Genomic DNA, 15969 nt, shown 5'->3' with positions numbered 1-15969 from the left:
ACAGCAAACATTACCATGTATTTGCATTTCTGAATGAGCAAATACACATTCTCATGATAATAACTTTTTTTTTTGCAATTGTCCTATGGAGAACAGCTTCATTTGTATGATGTTAACACTACATTCTGGGGCATTACATTTATGCCATGAGTGCCAACAACATGCAAAATATAATTATAACAGCTGTTTTAGACTTTCTGGACCAGAATATAATAACCACGAATAATACGAAATATTAGCATAAATATGCTTAGCAGGGAATTTGCTTCAGTAAGTCTTGGGTTGCCTAGCCAACTTAAATATTTTGAGATTGCAACTGATTTCATGAAACTGATGCATGAAAACAAAATTACTTCTAAAAGTTCTGATTCATGCTATCCAGGGCTTTGTGGAAATACAAGTCAGGAGATGCCAATAGTGAAAGAAAAAAAAATCCTCTTGCTCATTTGACATCAGGAAAAAATAATAATGATTTGGATGGTCATCTATAATTGTTATTTATAATTAGAATAAAAAATTGTCTATTTTGTTTGGGAGGAAAAGCCAAACATTGGAAAAAGACCAAAAAGTTATGTAGTTATGGTCAGCCCTAAAATGTCAAGTTCATGTTCAACTTACATTTCACCTCATTTTATCACCTGTATGAATTTGTAGAGTAACTGTTAACAAAATCCCTATCTCTACAGAACATGTTCAGCCTACTTTTATTTTATTTCCCCTTAATCAACAAGTACAGCCATAAACGTTGTGTCTAATAAATAGGAAAATAACCCTTGATTTCTCAAATTATAGTCAGATTAAAGGTTCAGGTCAGAGAAATAGTTCAGAGGCCTAATGCTGTTATTTATTTTTAAATGAGCAATGCGAGTATTGTAAGCTTACACCTTTTAACCAATTTATTTCAATTTATTTGAAGAAAAGAGAAATAAAGTTAAAATCTAACTTTCTGAGCATTTTTACTACACCATCCAATTACAAAGAAATATTTACAAATTTAGCAAGTCAATAATTCTAATAAAAAATTCCTGTCAGGAAAACATTACTGAAGACTCCACAGAATTTGATTACTGTAACATAGTGTTTTGATATGCACAGATAAATTGAGTAGAAGTCTCCTTAGCTGTGGAAAATCCATCAGGTACTTATCAAATATTAAAAGGGGAACACTGGAGAAAGAATGATTGAATTTAAATTCAAATTTAGATTTCTTACTGCTGTGCCTTTCCCTTCTTAATTTTTGATTGGGGCCATTTTCATTTGCTCCCAAATTGATATAGATTCCAGAAAGAAACAGAAGCAACATCAGAGAGGGGAGCTCATGGAAATGAACAGATGATTAGATTGGAAACAGCCATGGGCCACAGGCTGGCATTCACATATGGGATCTAAAGTAAATTTTGTAATCATGGAAGAAAAATGTGAAGGTAAACTTCTACAGAAAACTAAATAACGCAATGCTAATGTTTCCCAACTTAAGGAGGTGAACAGAAAACAGATTTGTAGAGGAAAGTATATCAAATACAATGAAGTCAGTGTAGATTCGGGCAACCATGCTATTCATGTGAGGAATTGATCCTTTCTAAGCAATCAATTCTTTCTAAGCAAGAGTTCGATCTGCATATTGATTTTCCCTCACAGTCATCATTTCCTGAATGTGAATTTAAACTTTGGTTCTCTATATTTTTTATTCAAAATTAAAAGAGTAAGAAAAGAAACTGTGATTATCTTTGATAACTGTGGTAGATAACTGGTAATCAGAAACATATTAAACATTAAAAAATGAAGAAAATGTTAGCAATAGTCAGGATATTTGATTTTTTTTAAAAAAATACTTAAATGAGACATGTTAATGGAAGAAAAAAATAATTTGACTAATTTAGGAAAGGCAGAAAAAATAAGGAAAGGAAAAGAGAGAAAGAAAAAATAAGCTTCCACGCTGTTCTTGTAGTTGCTCTGGAGACCAAAGACAACCCAAAACAGTATGGAGTTTAGAAGAAGAAAATTTTTACTTAGAAATCTCATCAAAAAAAGAAACTCATTTTTGGACAGACTCCAATGTTACTCATAACATGTATTTCACTTGTGGGTATCCATCTGTTGCCTGATGTTATGATACCATATGTCTGGAATAAAGACGGGAGAATCAATTATAACTTTGGGGTTCAGAAATCTATCAAGCATGTTATGTACACTTAATGATTATACTTTCTAAACATTTGTCCATCATGACTGATGATAAAATGTCAATTAAAGTGGATTCAGGTTTTTAAAAGAAAAATAATTTGTTTTTGAAGGAGAGTGCAAACTCTAACCATTTACTTGCACTAAAGTGAGCTTCCAAATAATGATCTAAAAATTAATCAGTTACAACCATGAACTGATGAATACAGTCATATTTAGGCACATTCTAGATTTTTAAGTGTTTTTTTAACCGTGAGCTAGACTGTAAGATGCACCAGAGTATAAGATGCACCAGAGTATAAGATGCACCATGATTTTGAAGAGGTAAATTAAAAAAAAAGTTTTTGCACTCTGCATGCCTCCCAAACCCTCTGCATGCCTTGTTTTTTTGCAAAAAAAGGGGGGGATGCAGAGCTTTGGGAGGCTTGTAGCGTGCTCCTGGGGTTGGAGGGGGGCAAAAATGAGCAAAAAATGGGTCATTTTTTGCAAAAAAATAAAATAAAATAGGGCATGCAGAGGGTTTGGGAGGTTTGTAGAGTTCTCCTGGGGGTGGGGAGGGCAAAAACGAGCAAAAACAGCCCTTTTTTGCTCATTTTTGCTCTCCCCAGCCCCCAGGAGCACTTTGCAAGCCTCCCAAACCCTCTGCACCTGCATTTTTGCAAAGGGGGGGAGGGGTTTTGGTAGGTCAAAAATACTGTATTCAGTGCATAAGATGCACTGAATCACCCTCTTTTTGGGGGGAAAAGGTGTGTCTTATACTGCGAAAAATATGGTAATATGTCATGCCAGTCTTTGGCAGAGTGTTGTTGTTAGTTGCAAAGCTGTGTTCGCAAACCCATGGACAACATTCCTCCAGGCCTTCCTGTCCTCTACCATCCTCTGGAGAACATCTGGAGTCTATTTAAGCTCATTGGCAGAGTGTACAATGTTCTAAATAGTTCATAGGCTATATACACTTCCCCACAACATTCATCATTATCATGGGAATTCCCAGGAGTTGACTGCCTTTTTGTAGGCAGCCATCAACTGAAAAACTATATGTAAGTACAAAGTAAATACTATGTGTAGTACAAAGCTAGAACTTTAGAAAAATGAATTACAAAAGTTAATAAACAGATTGAAGGAAAGGGGGAAGAAAACATGCATTCCCATTTTTTTGCAGTAGTTCTAGTTTTGCAGAGTGTTCTTCAAAGATGCTTTCAGGTTGTTTTATTCCTTACCGGGAACAAAAAAAATCAGCAACCTATAAAGAACAGTCAATTGTCAAGCTCTGGCTAAATAGCTTTTACTTCATTCAACCAATAGTGAATATCAATTCAAGTAACTTCTGAGTTTTGCTATATGTTAGCTGCACATATAAAAATGAAAAATTATTTACGCAATGTCATTGAAGTATTAATCCTTTCTGATATAGAGACCAACCTATATACATTCTGTCATCAATTTGGTTGCTTCAATTAGGGGCTTTATTATGGAATCTTCTCTAAAACATTGCATAGTATTATTTATATTAGAGTTCAATAACTCCTCTATGTATGGCAGATCAAAGAAGAATACAAAAAAAATATAGTAAAAAGCAATGTCAAAAATCTCCTAAATCCACAAAATTATTTAAAGTTTTGAAATTTCACCATGCGATCCAAGTTGGTAAATTAGTAAAGCCATAATTATTTAGTTTAAGCAATCAGTTTTTATTATTTTGAAAAAATAAAAGAAAGTGCCTATATGTAATAAAATATATCAGCGTTGCTTAAAAATAAGGGTTACAATCAAAATTATATTTTTCATAGAAAACATTACAAATTTATGTATCAAATTCCAGTGGACTGTAATCGAATAAACACCCTTGGTCTTAATAAGTTCTATTTTCTAGTAAATGTATTTAAGATTACATTGATAATCAGATTTTTCTGGGCATATCAATCCAGTGGTGTAGCCATTGTTGATCTGCAAGCACTAACATTCTCAGTTTGTGCCTGCCTTAATATTGAGGCAATAGTTAGAGGATTATTTAATTGGACTGGACTTCCCTGTTTAGCTCTCTCCCCATCTTTAGAGAGCTATCTCTAACAAACACTATAGACTCTGTGAATCTCCCAGCATACTGAACAAAATAATGTAGCAAGAAACTAATAATTACTACATGTTCATTGGATTGTTCTCATGATTTGTCTGCCTGCACTGCATGTATGATATAATGCTATCCCCCTAATCCTCAGTCTAACATAATTTGAAGGGTGGGTTCTGTTTATGTCAGACCAGACTTTATGTATTTTTATGCAAAATTTTATTTTTATTATAGCCGCATTGATTGTGGACACATGCCAATGATTTCCAGAAACTCCACAGAGCAGTATTTATTTATTGGCATGATATAGAGGTCTTTTCAATGGTGTGTTCACTCTCTCTGCATTAACAGCAGTGGGCTTTCCAATCACCTCCCACACCCCTGAGAATGTTTTGCCAAAAATGTATTACCATACCTCTTTGATAGCTGTACAAAACTCACTCTGCAGTACTTTTTTAAGCGACTGTAACTTGTGTCCTGGTAATTCTCCCGAATCTTGAAGTTTCTCTAGTAATTCAATTGCTCTGGCAATATCTGAACAGATAAAAATGAGGGGGGTGGGGAAAAAGAGAAGGAGAGAGAGAGAAGAAGAGAAGGGGAGAAAGAGAAGGAGAGGGAGAGGAAGTGAGGGAGAGAGAGAGAAAGAGAAGGAAAGAGAAAAGGAGAGAGAGAGAGAAAGATATATATATATATATATAGATTGTTTCAGCTAAAAGAGCATAAAATGTAACATATAGTGATTTTTTACCATGCAGAATTAGTTTAACTTTTTGACTTTATTATGAGTTCAGTTCTGCAATTTTGTTTCTCCTACAGTCACTTACCTAGATAATTGGTTAATTCTGTGCTGGCAACCTTCAAAATACTAAGCTTCTCAAAATCTAACTCAAGGCTATATATAACTATAATCTTCACCTGCCCATAGGGGGAAAAAACCAGGAAATTTATTCAGTGTGAAAAGAGAGTACTTGGATGATGAGATATATTTCATTCAATGTGATGGATTACAGTCTTTCAAGCATGTGAAGAATATTCTGAGCTGTGATTTTTAAATATTTTTGTTAATATTAGCTAATCACCTACAAATTTAATGAGCATCCCTTCTATTTCACCTTTTGGTTAATTCAAAGATGCCAAAGAGCACTGGGATAAAGAGGGAATCCAGAGTGATCACTTGATATGTCTTCCCTAATGACTATTATTTGGATGCCATTACTTGTAGCTAGTTCACATACACCTGTTAATAGTAGTTGTAGTCTATATTTAGAATTTATCAAATATTTTACTGAGATCAAAATACACTACATCTATAATACAGTATTCCTGTGATCTACTAATCCTGTCATTGTATAAAAATAAATAAGGATAGGCTGTCATGGCTTCTTACTGAGAATCCTACATTAGCTCCTTGTGATGATGGCATTCTTTTTACTCTTTTCTGTTTTGAAGATGCACTGCTTAAAAATTTGCTCTAGAAGCAAGTCCAGAACTAACTGGTCTGTAGTTCTGGATAATTCTGGTTTGCATTTCTAAATATTTGGTTAACATTTCTTTTCTGCAAGCATTCCAGTCACAACTCTAATCCCTCTATATTTCCAAGATACCTATCAAGTTATATTTGTATTACTATGTAGGATTTAAGTTCTTCCTGTTTGCCACTATGTTCATTGCTATATAGATAATGAAGATGTGGAATGACCCTCTACTCGTCTCCCTAATGTCCTATACTGAGGATTTCTAAGTAACATTTTTTGTCTTGTATCTTCACTATTATGTGCAATCTTTATGTACCTGAATCAGTATTTCTTTCTTTCATCCTATTTAATTGAAAGCCATACTGTTAAGCGCTGTTTACAAGGTCCTTCCCTACTCTTGCATTTTCTCTACCTCTTTCAAGTACATCCCATTTGTGCCTCAGAGTCATTTGTGATGTTGTCCATGATTAGAAGTCCAAATCTTTCTTGACAATACTATCTTCTTAGTCAATATTTCTTTTCCAGGATCCTACTTTTGCTTCTCATTTTTTGACCATCAAAGGAAAGATGAATGAAACACTATTTGCTCTCTAAATCCTTTCATTTAGGACTTCATACTTGTTTATAATCTGATGAAGTATTGGATTGCTTAATCTCATATGCTGAGCAGGGATGAATAATGATCAGTTAGCTTTATGAGCCTTGAAATTATTTCCAACACATGCTAGATATATTCATCTTTTCAGAAGAACCTGAGAGCCACATGTTCCTCCCATGCTAAATTCCTTACAAAAGTGTTTGAATGCTTTCAGCTACCTGTCCTTTTTCTAAAGAGTGTTGGCTGAATCTGAGTTGTTAGGCGTGAAATGCAGTTCCACCAGTCTGCAGCAGCTGCCCTTGTCCTTAATACCAGATGCATAGTTTGTGTGTTGGCAAAGAAGCAAACACACATATTCAGATATAAAACACTAAATTGAACAATAAACCAAATACCGTAACCCTCCCTAGAACTTAACAGATGAACCTCGTCATTCAGCAGATTCCTTTTGCAAAAGAAAAAAAATCCTGTCCTTGTTTGATCCCGTATTCATTCATTCTGGTTGTAAGCTCTCAGCTGCTTGTTTATTTCTAAAAGATATTGGATAAATCTAATCAGTAATGATGTGCAATATCACTCAAAATGTTCATCTGCTTCATTAAAGCAATGGAGGAAAATAACTATTGCTGTCTCAAGCACTCCATGCTTTTTATTTGGATTTGGTCTGAGAAACCATAGGAGAAAAAATGTTTTTTTTTTACAAATTCCCCTGTCGTACTCCCATGTATAGTTTACAATTAAATTCATTTCAGTTTATAATTTGTCTTTTGTACAAATTATACAGTTGATTAAAAATTAATAAACAGCATGATAAGTGTAGCAGCAACAATATGGATCTGTGCTCTTTATTAAAAAAAGGAAATAAGTTTAAAAAACTAATATCTGAAATATACTGGCATTGCTTTTCTAAGCAGCAATGTAGATGCATGAAATGTTCACTGTTTTCATTTATGTAACTTAAAGTTGATAGTCATTTTCTAATGAACAAATGTATTTTTTCAAAGTAACTATCATTATATTATTTTTCTGCTTTGTCTAATTTCCAGTTAGCCACATTCTTTTCCTCCTCTCCTCTCCTTCCCATTCACACTACATCTTAACAGCTAATTTGAAAGTTCAGTTTTAGATTGCATTTATGAGGCCATAACCTCATTCTGTACATGGCTGCACTTAATTATCAATGAAAAGTAGTTATTTTTATAAGGCTTTCTTCATAGTATGGTTTATAGTATGTATAGAATCTTCCAATAAATTAGTGGTACTGTCAAATTAATGGATCCTATACATATATTGTAGGAATTAAGTTACACCACATTTGGAATGGTTCCAGAATTATTCATGCTTAGAATAAATCCATTTAAATCAATGGGGCTGATAGTCATGGCTAAATTATCACTTATTTCACTGACTCTCAACTAAGTAATTTCGATTTGATATATTGATACTTAGTCAATGACCTGGCTGGCTGTATTGTGGCTATCTACTTACATGTTTGCTATTCTCCATACACAAACCTCCTCTCTATTCTCAGTTAATGCTTTTTATATTCTATCATTCAATCTTACCCACTAAATGTCAGATGATCTTATGTATTCCAAATCCCTTAAACCCTGGAACATCCACAATGCAATCTTCTAGTTAATTGTGTGCTGCACGTTCCCAGCTCTGCCAGAATAGGTCTGTACAAGCTAAATGATAAAGCTTCTCAGATTAAACTGTAAACTGATTAAATTTTCCATTATTTTGAAAATAAATTCTACATAATAAAGAAATAAGTCACTTTGTGCTGCTTTAAGAAGCTGTGTGCTGACAAGAATTGCAGGAAGAAGTTCATGTGCTTGAGATTCAACTTAACCTACCAGTGAAAATTTCTCTAGTTTGAAATAATTTAATGCAAATTTTGGATAACATATGTAAAGGTCTCTATTAATGGGAAAAGGGCAGTATAGATTTATCTTTTCACAGATGAGGAAAAATAGAATTCAAAAGCTTTACAATGAAATCTTATGAAGCTGCAGCTGTAAATAAAGACAAGGGTCTTACTACATTCCTTACACAAGAAAAGCTTCCAGTGACAAAGTAACTGTGTTGCATAATTACAATCATAAACCAGTGTTACTATGTTAATAGGATTCATTATGACATGGGATGTGAAGTAGATAGATTTTGGAGGTTATGTGAGTTTTTCTCAGAGGAATGGTAACTGAGTTCTTTGGTGCAGACTTTTTTAATATAGATCTTTTCAACATTTATGGTGAAATCTTGCATCTCCTTCCAATAAAACTATGACAGCAAACATTCATTAAAAAATGGAAGAGATGATACAGGGCAAGAACATTATTTCCACAAATGAGATCTACTGTAAATAATGGTTGATTGCTGTAAAATGTTTTGTGGCAAAGAGAAAGATATTCTATTTATTACATAACTGAGCACCCCATATTACAGTATTACACACACACACACACACACACAGACAGACATCTTTCTGATAGCTTTCTGATAGCTTTCTGCTAACTTTTAATCAAAATCTAAAATCTCTTAGCTCTTAGACTAAATCATGTGCACTGTAAGCTAACTGCAATCTAAAAGTTATCATTTTGTATTGTGTCGAGTAATTTCTACATCCTCTTGATTAATGTTTGTATGAAAAATCTTGCAAATGATCTATATCAGTAATGACTAACCTTTTTGTTGTTGGGTGCCAAAAATCCAAGGGCACGAGCGCGATAGAGGGCGTGTGTGCCAGAACCCAGAATGCAAAGTGCGACCTCACAAACAAACTTCCGGTTCCTGTTTTTCACCCTCCTCAGGTTCCAGTTTCCTGAAGCCTGGGAGGGTGAAAATGGCCTTCTCCAGCCCTCTGGAAGGCCGAAAATCAGCTAGCCGGCAGCTCGCATGCTGGCAATTATGGCTCCGCATGCCACCTGTGGCACACATGCCATAAGTTCACCATCATTGATCTATATAAATAGATGATAAAAGAGTGGCATGTCTATAGGGGAAGCTATCAGAATTTATTGATAATCAACCAAGGAAAGTGGACTAAGTTAAAAAGGAAAGAAAATAATTGCAGTATGTAATATGTAATATGTAAAATGCTTTTCCACTGTCTCCTTCTGGGATCTTGTTTGACTTAAAAGTCTAGCATACACCCCGGAATTCCTTGTTTGTCTTCTATCCAAGAACAAACAAGATGTTATTTTGTTTAGCATCTGAGGCAAATCAAAATTTGTCAGATGCTACCACTACTGAAATGTAGTTAAGACTGGCAAAACATTGCTTGAGTAGGATACTTCCATGTATATCTATGAGCAGAAGGGACAGGAAGAGAGAAAGAATGAGAACCAACAATGTAGAATCAGGTCTCTTAGAAATTCTCCCCTTTAACTGTGCAAACATAATGCTACTTCTGAATAAGTTCTTCAAATTGTTTTCTAAATGCAAGCATCACTGTATGTGCATTGGAGGAATGGTTTGGACTGTACTGAATGTAAATCAGAACTTAACTTTTCCCTGTATATCTATATGATTTAGTGGTACCAAGGATGCTGACAGCATTAACATTAAAACATTTCTAAACACATTTACAAGGAAAAGATCCAATTGAATTCATATAGACATTCTTTAGAAAAGTCCTGACCTCTACCTATTAGGACCATGAAGAGCGTTCAGAGAGAGGGACCTTTCAATGTATGCTAGTGAGAAGAACAATCTCTTTTAAAATTATTAGGCTACATATTTTGCAAGGTTTGGGTGCCTGTCTAAAAACTGCTCAAGGCTGTTTTCATATATAAATGATTTCATTTCACATATGTGATAATTATTTCATTATGCAAATGCATTTATTAATGAACAATTATCTTCAGTTTCATGTGAAATGTTAAGTAGCTTCTAATTAAGTAATTAATATTGCTTAATATAACATCAGTATTAAATTCTGACCTAAATAACATGTGAGGTTTATGTAATTTAAGGATAGCTTTCCACCCTAGTATTTTATTTATTAGTATTTGTACTCTACTTTTGCGTAGCTTATTATTTACCACTTTTGGTACATTCTCTAGCTGTGACTTAAACATATAAAATAAAAAGTTAAGAGTAATTTCAATTCTATTTAGTTTGTAAACAATAAAAATTATAAGTGCAGAGTGTAATGATTATAGTATGTGGTAGTCATATTTTCTTTTGGAAAATAAGATTCATGCTTCCTAATAGATTGCCATCTGTTCAACCTTTTGCTAAGAGATAATTTGTCTTGCTTTAAAGTAGTTCACTGGGATGAAACTGCAGATTACACCCTGAGTTTCTAAATTTGGTAGAAACAAACACCCTTTTTTGTCAACAAACTGCTACTGCTAACACTTTATATTTTCTGTTTGGATTAGCTATCATGAATTGCCCATTTCAGAAGTGAATTTTAAGTAAGCTTTGGCAACATATAAATTCCCAGGTTCTTCATTACACTCCAAAAAGCCATTCAAATTTATACCAAGAATCTGAATTTTACACTGAGGGTAAAGCAGGAATTTGGGGATTTATTGTAATTCATTAATTACTTAAAATTAAGGACATTTTTAAGAGTTCCTAAGAAGCTTCAGTTACACTGTATTTAGATGTTAGCATAAATATTTTGAGGCTCTTGAATATTGATTTATTAAAGTGGCAATCTTACTCATATGACAAAGGAGTTCCAGTAAAATCAATAGAACTTACTTCCTGGGTCACACAGGCGACAAGTAGTATCAAAAAACAAATAAGAATGTAAACTGTTTTCCCCTTTATATTCTAATTAAGAGAATGTGATGTTTCCTTTGGTTTGAATTAGGGGATATTTTTCCCTTCAAATGCAGTTCTATAATTGAAATGAAATTTCTTTTTCACACCTCTGTCTCTTCCACCTGCTCTTCTTTTCATTCCACTCCACTTGTTAATCTGGTGTTTAGTCTATCTGTCCCTCAATTTCATTATCTTTTGGAATTGTCAATTGTTTTCTTCTAAAAAAAACTATGTGAGGATTTAATTACAGCCAAATTGCTGGTTTCTGCTTTCATTCAGAAATGTGGACTGCAAACATTCTGATAGCTTAAGAATGTGTACATCTACATCAAGGCATCTGCATTCTGCAATGAACTGGTTATCAGTGGCAAGCAATAAGGACTGTACCTCAGATTTTGGTTTTGCAAATCTATGAAATTTTTCACGTCTCAGGTTAACACATTGAATGAAAAAGGAAAAGGGGGTTGACTGATGACCCCTCCCCCAGTCATCAACAAAACAGAATCCATAGCATTTCCACCACAGGGGATAACATATAGATAAAAGCAGTTATAAATAGCCATATACAAGGGGATACTAGCCCTTAGTAATCAAGCGTTAAAGTTATGGAAATCAGATTTAAAAATATCTTTTTCCTCTATTGGGTGAAACAGTGATAAAAGTCCAAATGTTGTCCTTTCCCAGTGTTCCCTTTTCTTTATGCTTGGAACAAGCGTCTCCCCCACATTCCTAACTGCCAGGCGGGAGGGTGCCTGTATTTATTTGCAATGACAGTTCTCTGCCTTTGAAACCTGCCATGTTGGCATAGGCAACTCCAAGGTCTCCAGGAAATCTGATCTTGCTGCTGACCCTCCGCGATGCTATACCTGCTCCTCTAAACTGGCACCCGGGCACCCAAGCCTCGGAATAAAGTTTCCCCGTCCTTCCCACCGCGTTCACCACCGCGACCCTGAAGGTGGTCCCGTTCCGTTCGCTTCAAGTCCTCCAGGCTGATACGGAGGCGCAAGAGCGGGTCCCTTTGCCGCCGCGCTTCCCGCGGGGCAAGGAACGAGGAGAGACCGCGAGCAAGCGGCCGGGCGGTTAAACCCCAACACGTTGCTGCCGGCTGGGCAATATTTTGCTCCTCTGGGAAGTCACCTCCGGGGAGTCCAACGTAGCGGAGGCTCTTGAGGTTGGATCTGGGGAGACCAAAGCTACATTCAACCCCCCAAACCAACCTCTGACTCTCTGCCACCGAAAAGGTGGGGGAAAGCGAGGGAAGGCGGACGTCAGATCGCGGCGCCGGGCAGAGCAGCGCTTACCTCGGTCCAGAGTGAGCGGCTGGACCGCTGTCAGCGTCGTCGCCATGTCTGCTGCTCGGCTGAAGCTGAAATGACGCCGGGCTCCAGCATCAGGCGGGAGTGTGATGGGAGCGGGAGGGGAGGCAAGGAGGGGCTACGGGGAGGACGGGGAGGGAGAGGGAGGAGGACGGGAGGGATGGGGGGCAAGGCCGGGAGATGCGTAAACGGTGTGTATGTGAGTGTGAAAGAGAGAAATGGTGGGGGGGAGATTGGAAAAGGGCGCGATCGAGGCTGTGCGCGCCGCCGCGACACCACAAGGCAGCGGTCTGGCGGTGGGGAAACGGCCTGTTGGTAAAGAGCGGCGGAGGCGAGGCAGGGTCATCGCGAGGCCCTTCGCATCCCTGGGCAACGGCCGAGAGTGCAAAGGCTCAAGGGAACTCCGGGAAACCGAGAGGCTTGGAAGGGTTCTGCGGGTCTCCGTAGGCTGAGGCATCCTTATTATGCCGAGCATCACAGCAGGTGCTTGCAAGGCAGAACAGAAGAAGATAACCCGAGATGAACCAAGGAACTGGGCCAGCAAGCCTGATAAAGTAGCAGGGCAGCTCAGCTGATTGCAACCTGTTGCAACCCATTTCTCTCTTTGTGGAGTCCTTGGTGCTCTCAGAGCTTAGTTGGTGTCTTGTAGATGTTTCCCACTATATTAGCCAGGGTGGGAGTCATCTACTATGCCTAAAGGTACCAAGTTGAGAGAAACTGGGGAGGCAAAAAAGAAGCTACTAGCCCACCTCTTCCTGAAGTATTTACTATCCAGTGTGTGAACTAGAAACCCTGGAAGCAAGTTATACATTAGAGGACCTCAAGAGGTTGCTCTTGCCAGCAAGTTCACCTGTGACATTTCAGCACTGAGTGATCAAGTAAGTCATTTCATCCAAGCTGCCAAGAATTACCACAAGTTGAGAGCAGTAATGAACATCACAACTCACTCCATTGTTAGAGGCATAGTCAGAGCAACTAATTCCAGATAACTCACATTTATCAAGACATGCATGTGCGCATACGTACACATGTGCATACACACAGAAACACACTCACACGGAGTGGGATAACTCTCCCCATTTTAAAATGATGCAGGATTTTTAAAAAATTATCTCTTTGGATTTGATATTGACATATAAATGCATATCAGTATCAATGGAATTTATCAGAAAGAAAAAGGATCAGAAGTGATTGGAAGAAGGGGCCAATAAGATATATAACCATACAGGTGAAACTTGAAAAATATGAGATAGACTCATTACATACAAAGCAAGATATTTCAAGCCGTGATTTGTCATAATTGTGATGATTATGGCTTACAGCTCATGAAAACCCCAAATCCACAATCTCAGAAAATTAGAATATTGTGAAAAGGTACAATATTCTAGGCTCAAAGTGTCCCATTCTAATCAGCTAATTAAGCCATAACACCTGCAAAGGATTCCTGAGCCTTTAAATGGTCTCTCAGTCTGGTTCAGTAGGAATCACAAACATAGGAAAGACTGCTGACCTGACAGTTGTGCAGAAAACCATCATTGACACTCTCCATAAGGAGGGAAAGCCTCAAAAGGTAATTGCAAAAGAAGTTGGATGTTCCCAAAGTGCTGTATAAAAGCACATTAATAGAAAGTTATGTGGAAGGGAAAGGTTTGGAAGAAAAAGGTGCACAAGCAGCAGGGATGACCGCAGCCTGGAGAGAATTGTCAGGAAAAGGCCGTTCAAAAGTGTTGGGGACTTTCACAAGGAGTGGACTGAGGCTGGAGTCAGTGCATCAAGAGCCACCACACAGATGGACCCTGGACATGGGCTTCAAATGTCATATTCCTCTTGTCAATCCGCTCCTGAACAACAAACATCAGAAGCGTCTTACCTGGGCTAAAGAAAAACAGACCTGGTCTGTTGCTCACTGGTCCAAAGTCCTCTTTTCTGATGAGAGCAGCTTTTGCATCTAATTTGGAAATCAAGGACCCAGAGTATGAGGAAGAATGGAGAGGCACACACTGCAAGATGCTTGACGTCCAGTGTGAAGTTTCCACAGTCTGTGTTGATTTGGGGAGCCATGTCATCTGTTTGTGCTTCATTAAGTCCAGGGTCAACGCAGCCATCTACCAGGAGATTTTGGAGCATTTCATGTTTCCTTCGGCAGATGAGCTTTATGGGGATGCTGACTTCATTTTCCAGCAGGACTTGGCACCTGCCCACACTGCCAAAAGCACCAAAACCTGGTTCAATGACCGTGGGATTACTCTGCTTGATTGGCCAGCAAACTTGCCTGACCTGAACCTCATAGAGAATCTATGGAGCATTGCCAAGAGAAAGATGAGAGACATGAAACCGAAGAGCTGAAGGCCACTATTGAAGCATCCTGGTCTTCCATAACACATCAGCAGTGCCACAGGCTGATAGCTTCCATGCCACGCCACATTGAGGCAGTAATTGCTACAAAAGGGCCCCAAACCAAGTACTGAGTATATATGCATGCTTATACTTTTCAGAGGTCCGATATTGTTCTATGTCCAATCCTTGTTTTATTGATTGCATGTAATATTCTAATTTTCTAAGATTGTGGATTTGGGGTTTTCATGAGCTGTAAGCTATAGTTATCACAATTATGACAAATCACGGCTTGAATTATCTTGCTTTGCATGTAATGAGTCTATCTCATATATTAGTTTCACCTTTTAAGTTGCATTACTGAAATAAATGAATTTTTGCACAATATTCTAATTTTTTGAGTTTCACCTGTATATATACCTAAAAACATTAACACTTGATATGTGTCCCAGAAGAGCTGCAAATAATGAGCTGCAATATGGTATTAACATAAAATGATATGGAGTCAAATGTTTATGTACAAATACTCATAGATATCTAGACAAAAGTGGTGAGTCACATACAGCCCTTAGGCTACATGTTATAGCTTTGTATTAAGTCATATTATGGTTCGACCATGCAATTTAATCCATAGGTTGCAATGGATGAAGATATAATGTAGCTCATAAGCTATAGTTTATAAATCAAATTTGTTGGGTTGAAAGATTATGTTACAATAAAAACAAAGGAATTATACAGTTTCTCATAGTATGTGAATGCAGCAACTGAAGGAACAGTGGAGAGATTGGTTAAAATGCTCCAAATGAATGTATTATGCAGTTATCCAGCTTTGTTCACCATGCTGTAATGACATCTCCAGTTTTTAACCTTCCCACTTGCTCTCCTCCTGTCGTTCCCCCCCCCCCAGTAGAAAATAAAACCTGTTAAGAAAGAAAACGGGGAATAATTGCAACAGGCCCTCTAGCTAGAAGCATGACTGACTGATACCTATAATTAGGATTCCCTGAGTGAAAGGACTTAGGTTTATTGAAGGCAGCAAGCTCTCAGAGATTCCATGGAGACTTAGATCTATTTGTTTGCTTGTTTTTATTAAAGCAGCATAAAGAGACATGAAAAAGAGCAAGCTTTCCTTTTCAGATGTTGATTCCCCTAGCACTACCTAATACTGAAATCCTATACTTCTTGCCCAGAATTAGGCTAAGGTAGTTGCAAAGTAAG

The 15969-nt window shown here is 37.1% G+C and overlaps 1 protein-coding gene across 2 annotated transcripts in view; it reads right to left on the bottom strand.

Annotated features, from left to right (window-relative positions):
* Positions 1-12613, bottom strand: part of LIN7A (lin-7 cell polarity scaffold A) — a 28180-nt gene extending 15567 nt beyond the window's left edge. Inside the window, exons 1-2 of one of the 2 annotated variants that reach the window (XM_014076277.2) lie at positions 12403-12613; positions 4665-4783 (exon numbers count right to left, since the gene is read on the bottom strand). In XM_014076277.2, the coding sequence (XP_013931752.2) occupies positions 4665-4783; positions 12403-12448 (165 nt within the window). In that variant the 5' untranslated portion in view covers positions 12449-12613. The remainder of the gene's footprint in view (positions 1-4664; positions 4784-12402) is intronic. The other variant, XM_087723395.1, reaches the window with a different exon arrangement.
* Between the last annotated feature and the right edge of the window lie 3356 nt (positions 12614-15969).

The sequence above is a fragment of the Thamnophis sirtalis genome, unplaced genomic scaffold, assembly GCF_051295495.1.
Source record: "Thamnophis sirtalis isolate CommonGarterSnake01/CBP01778 unplaced genomic scaffold, rThaSir2_p1.2 scaffold_9, whole genome shotgun sequence".
In the NCBI taxonomy this organism is placed as follows: Eukaryota; Metazoa; Chordata; class Lepidosauria; order Squamata; family Natricidae; genus Thamnophis; species Thamnophis sirtalis.
Note: the sequence above shows the minus strand (reverse complement) of the source record. Positions and strands in the feature narration are given on the sequence as shown.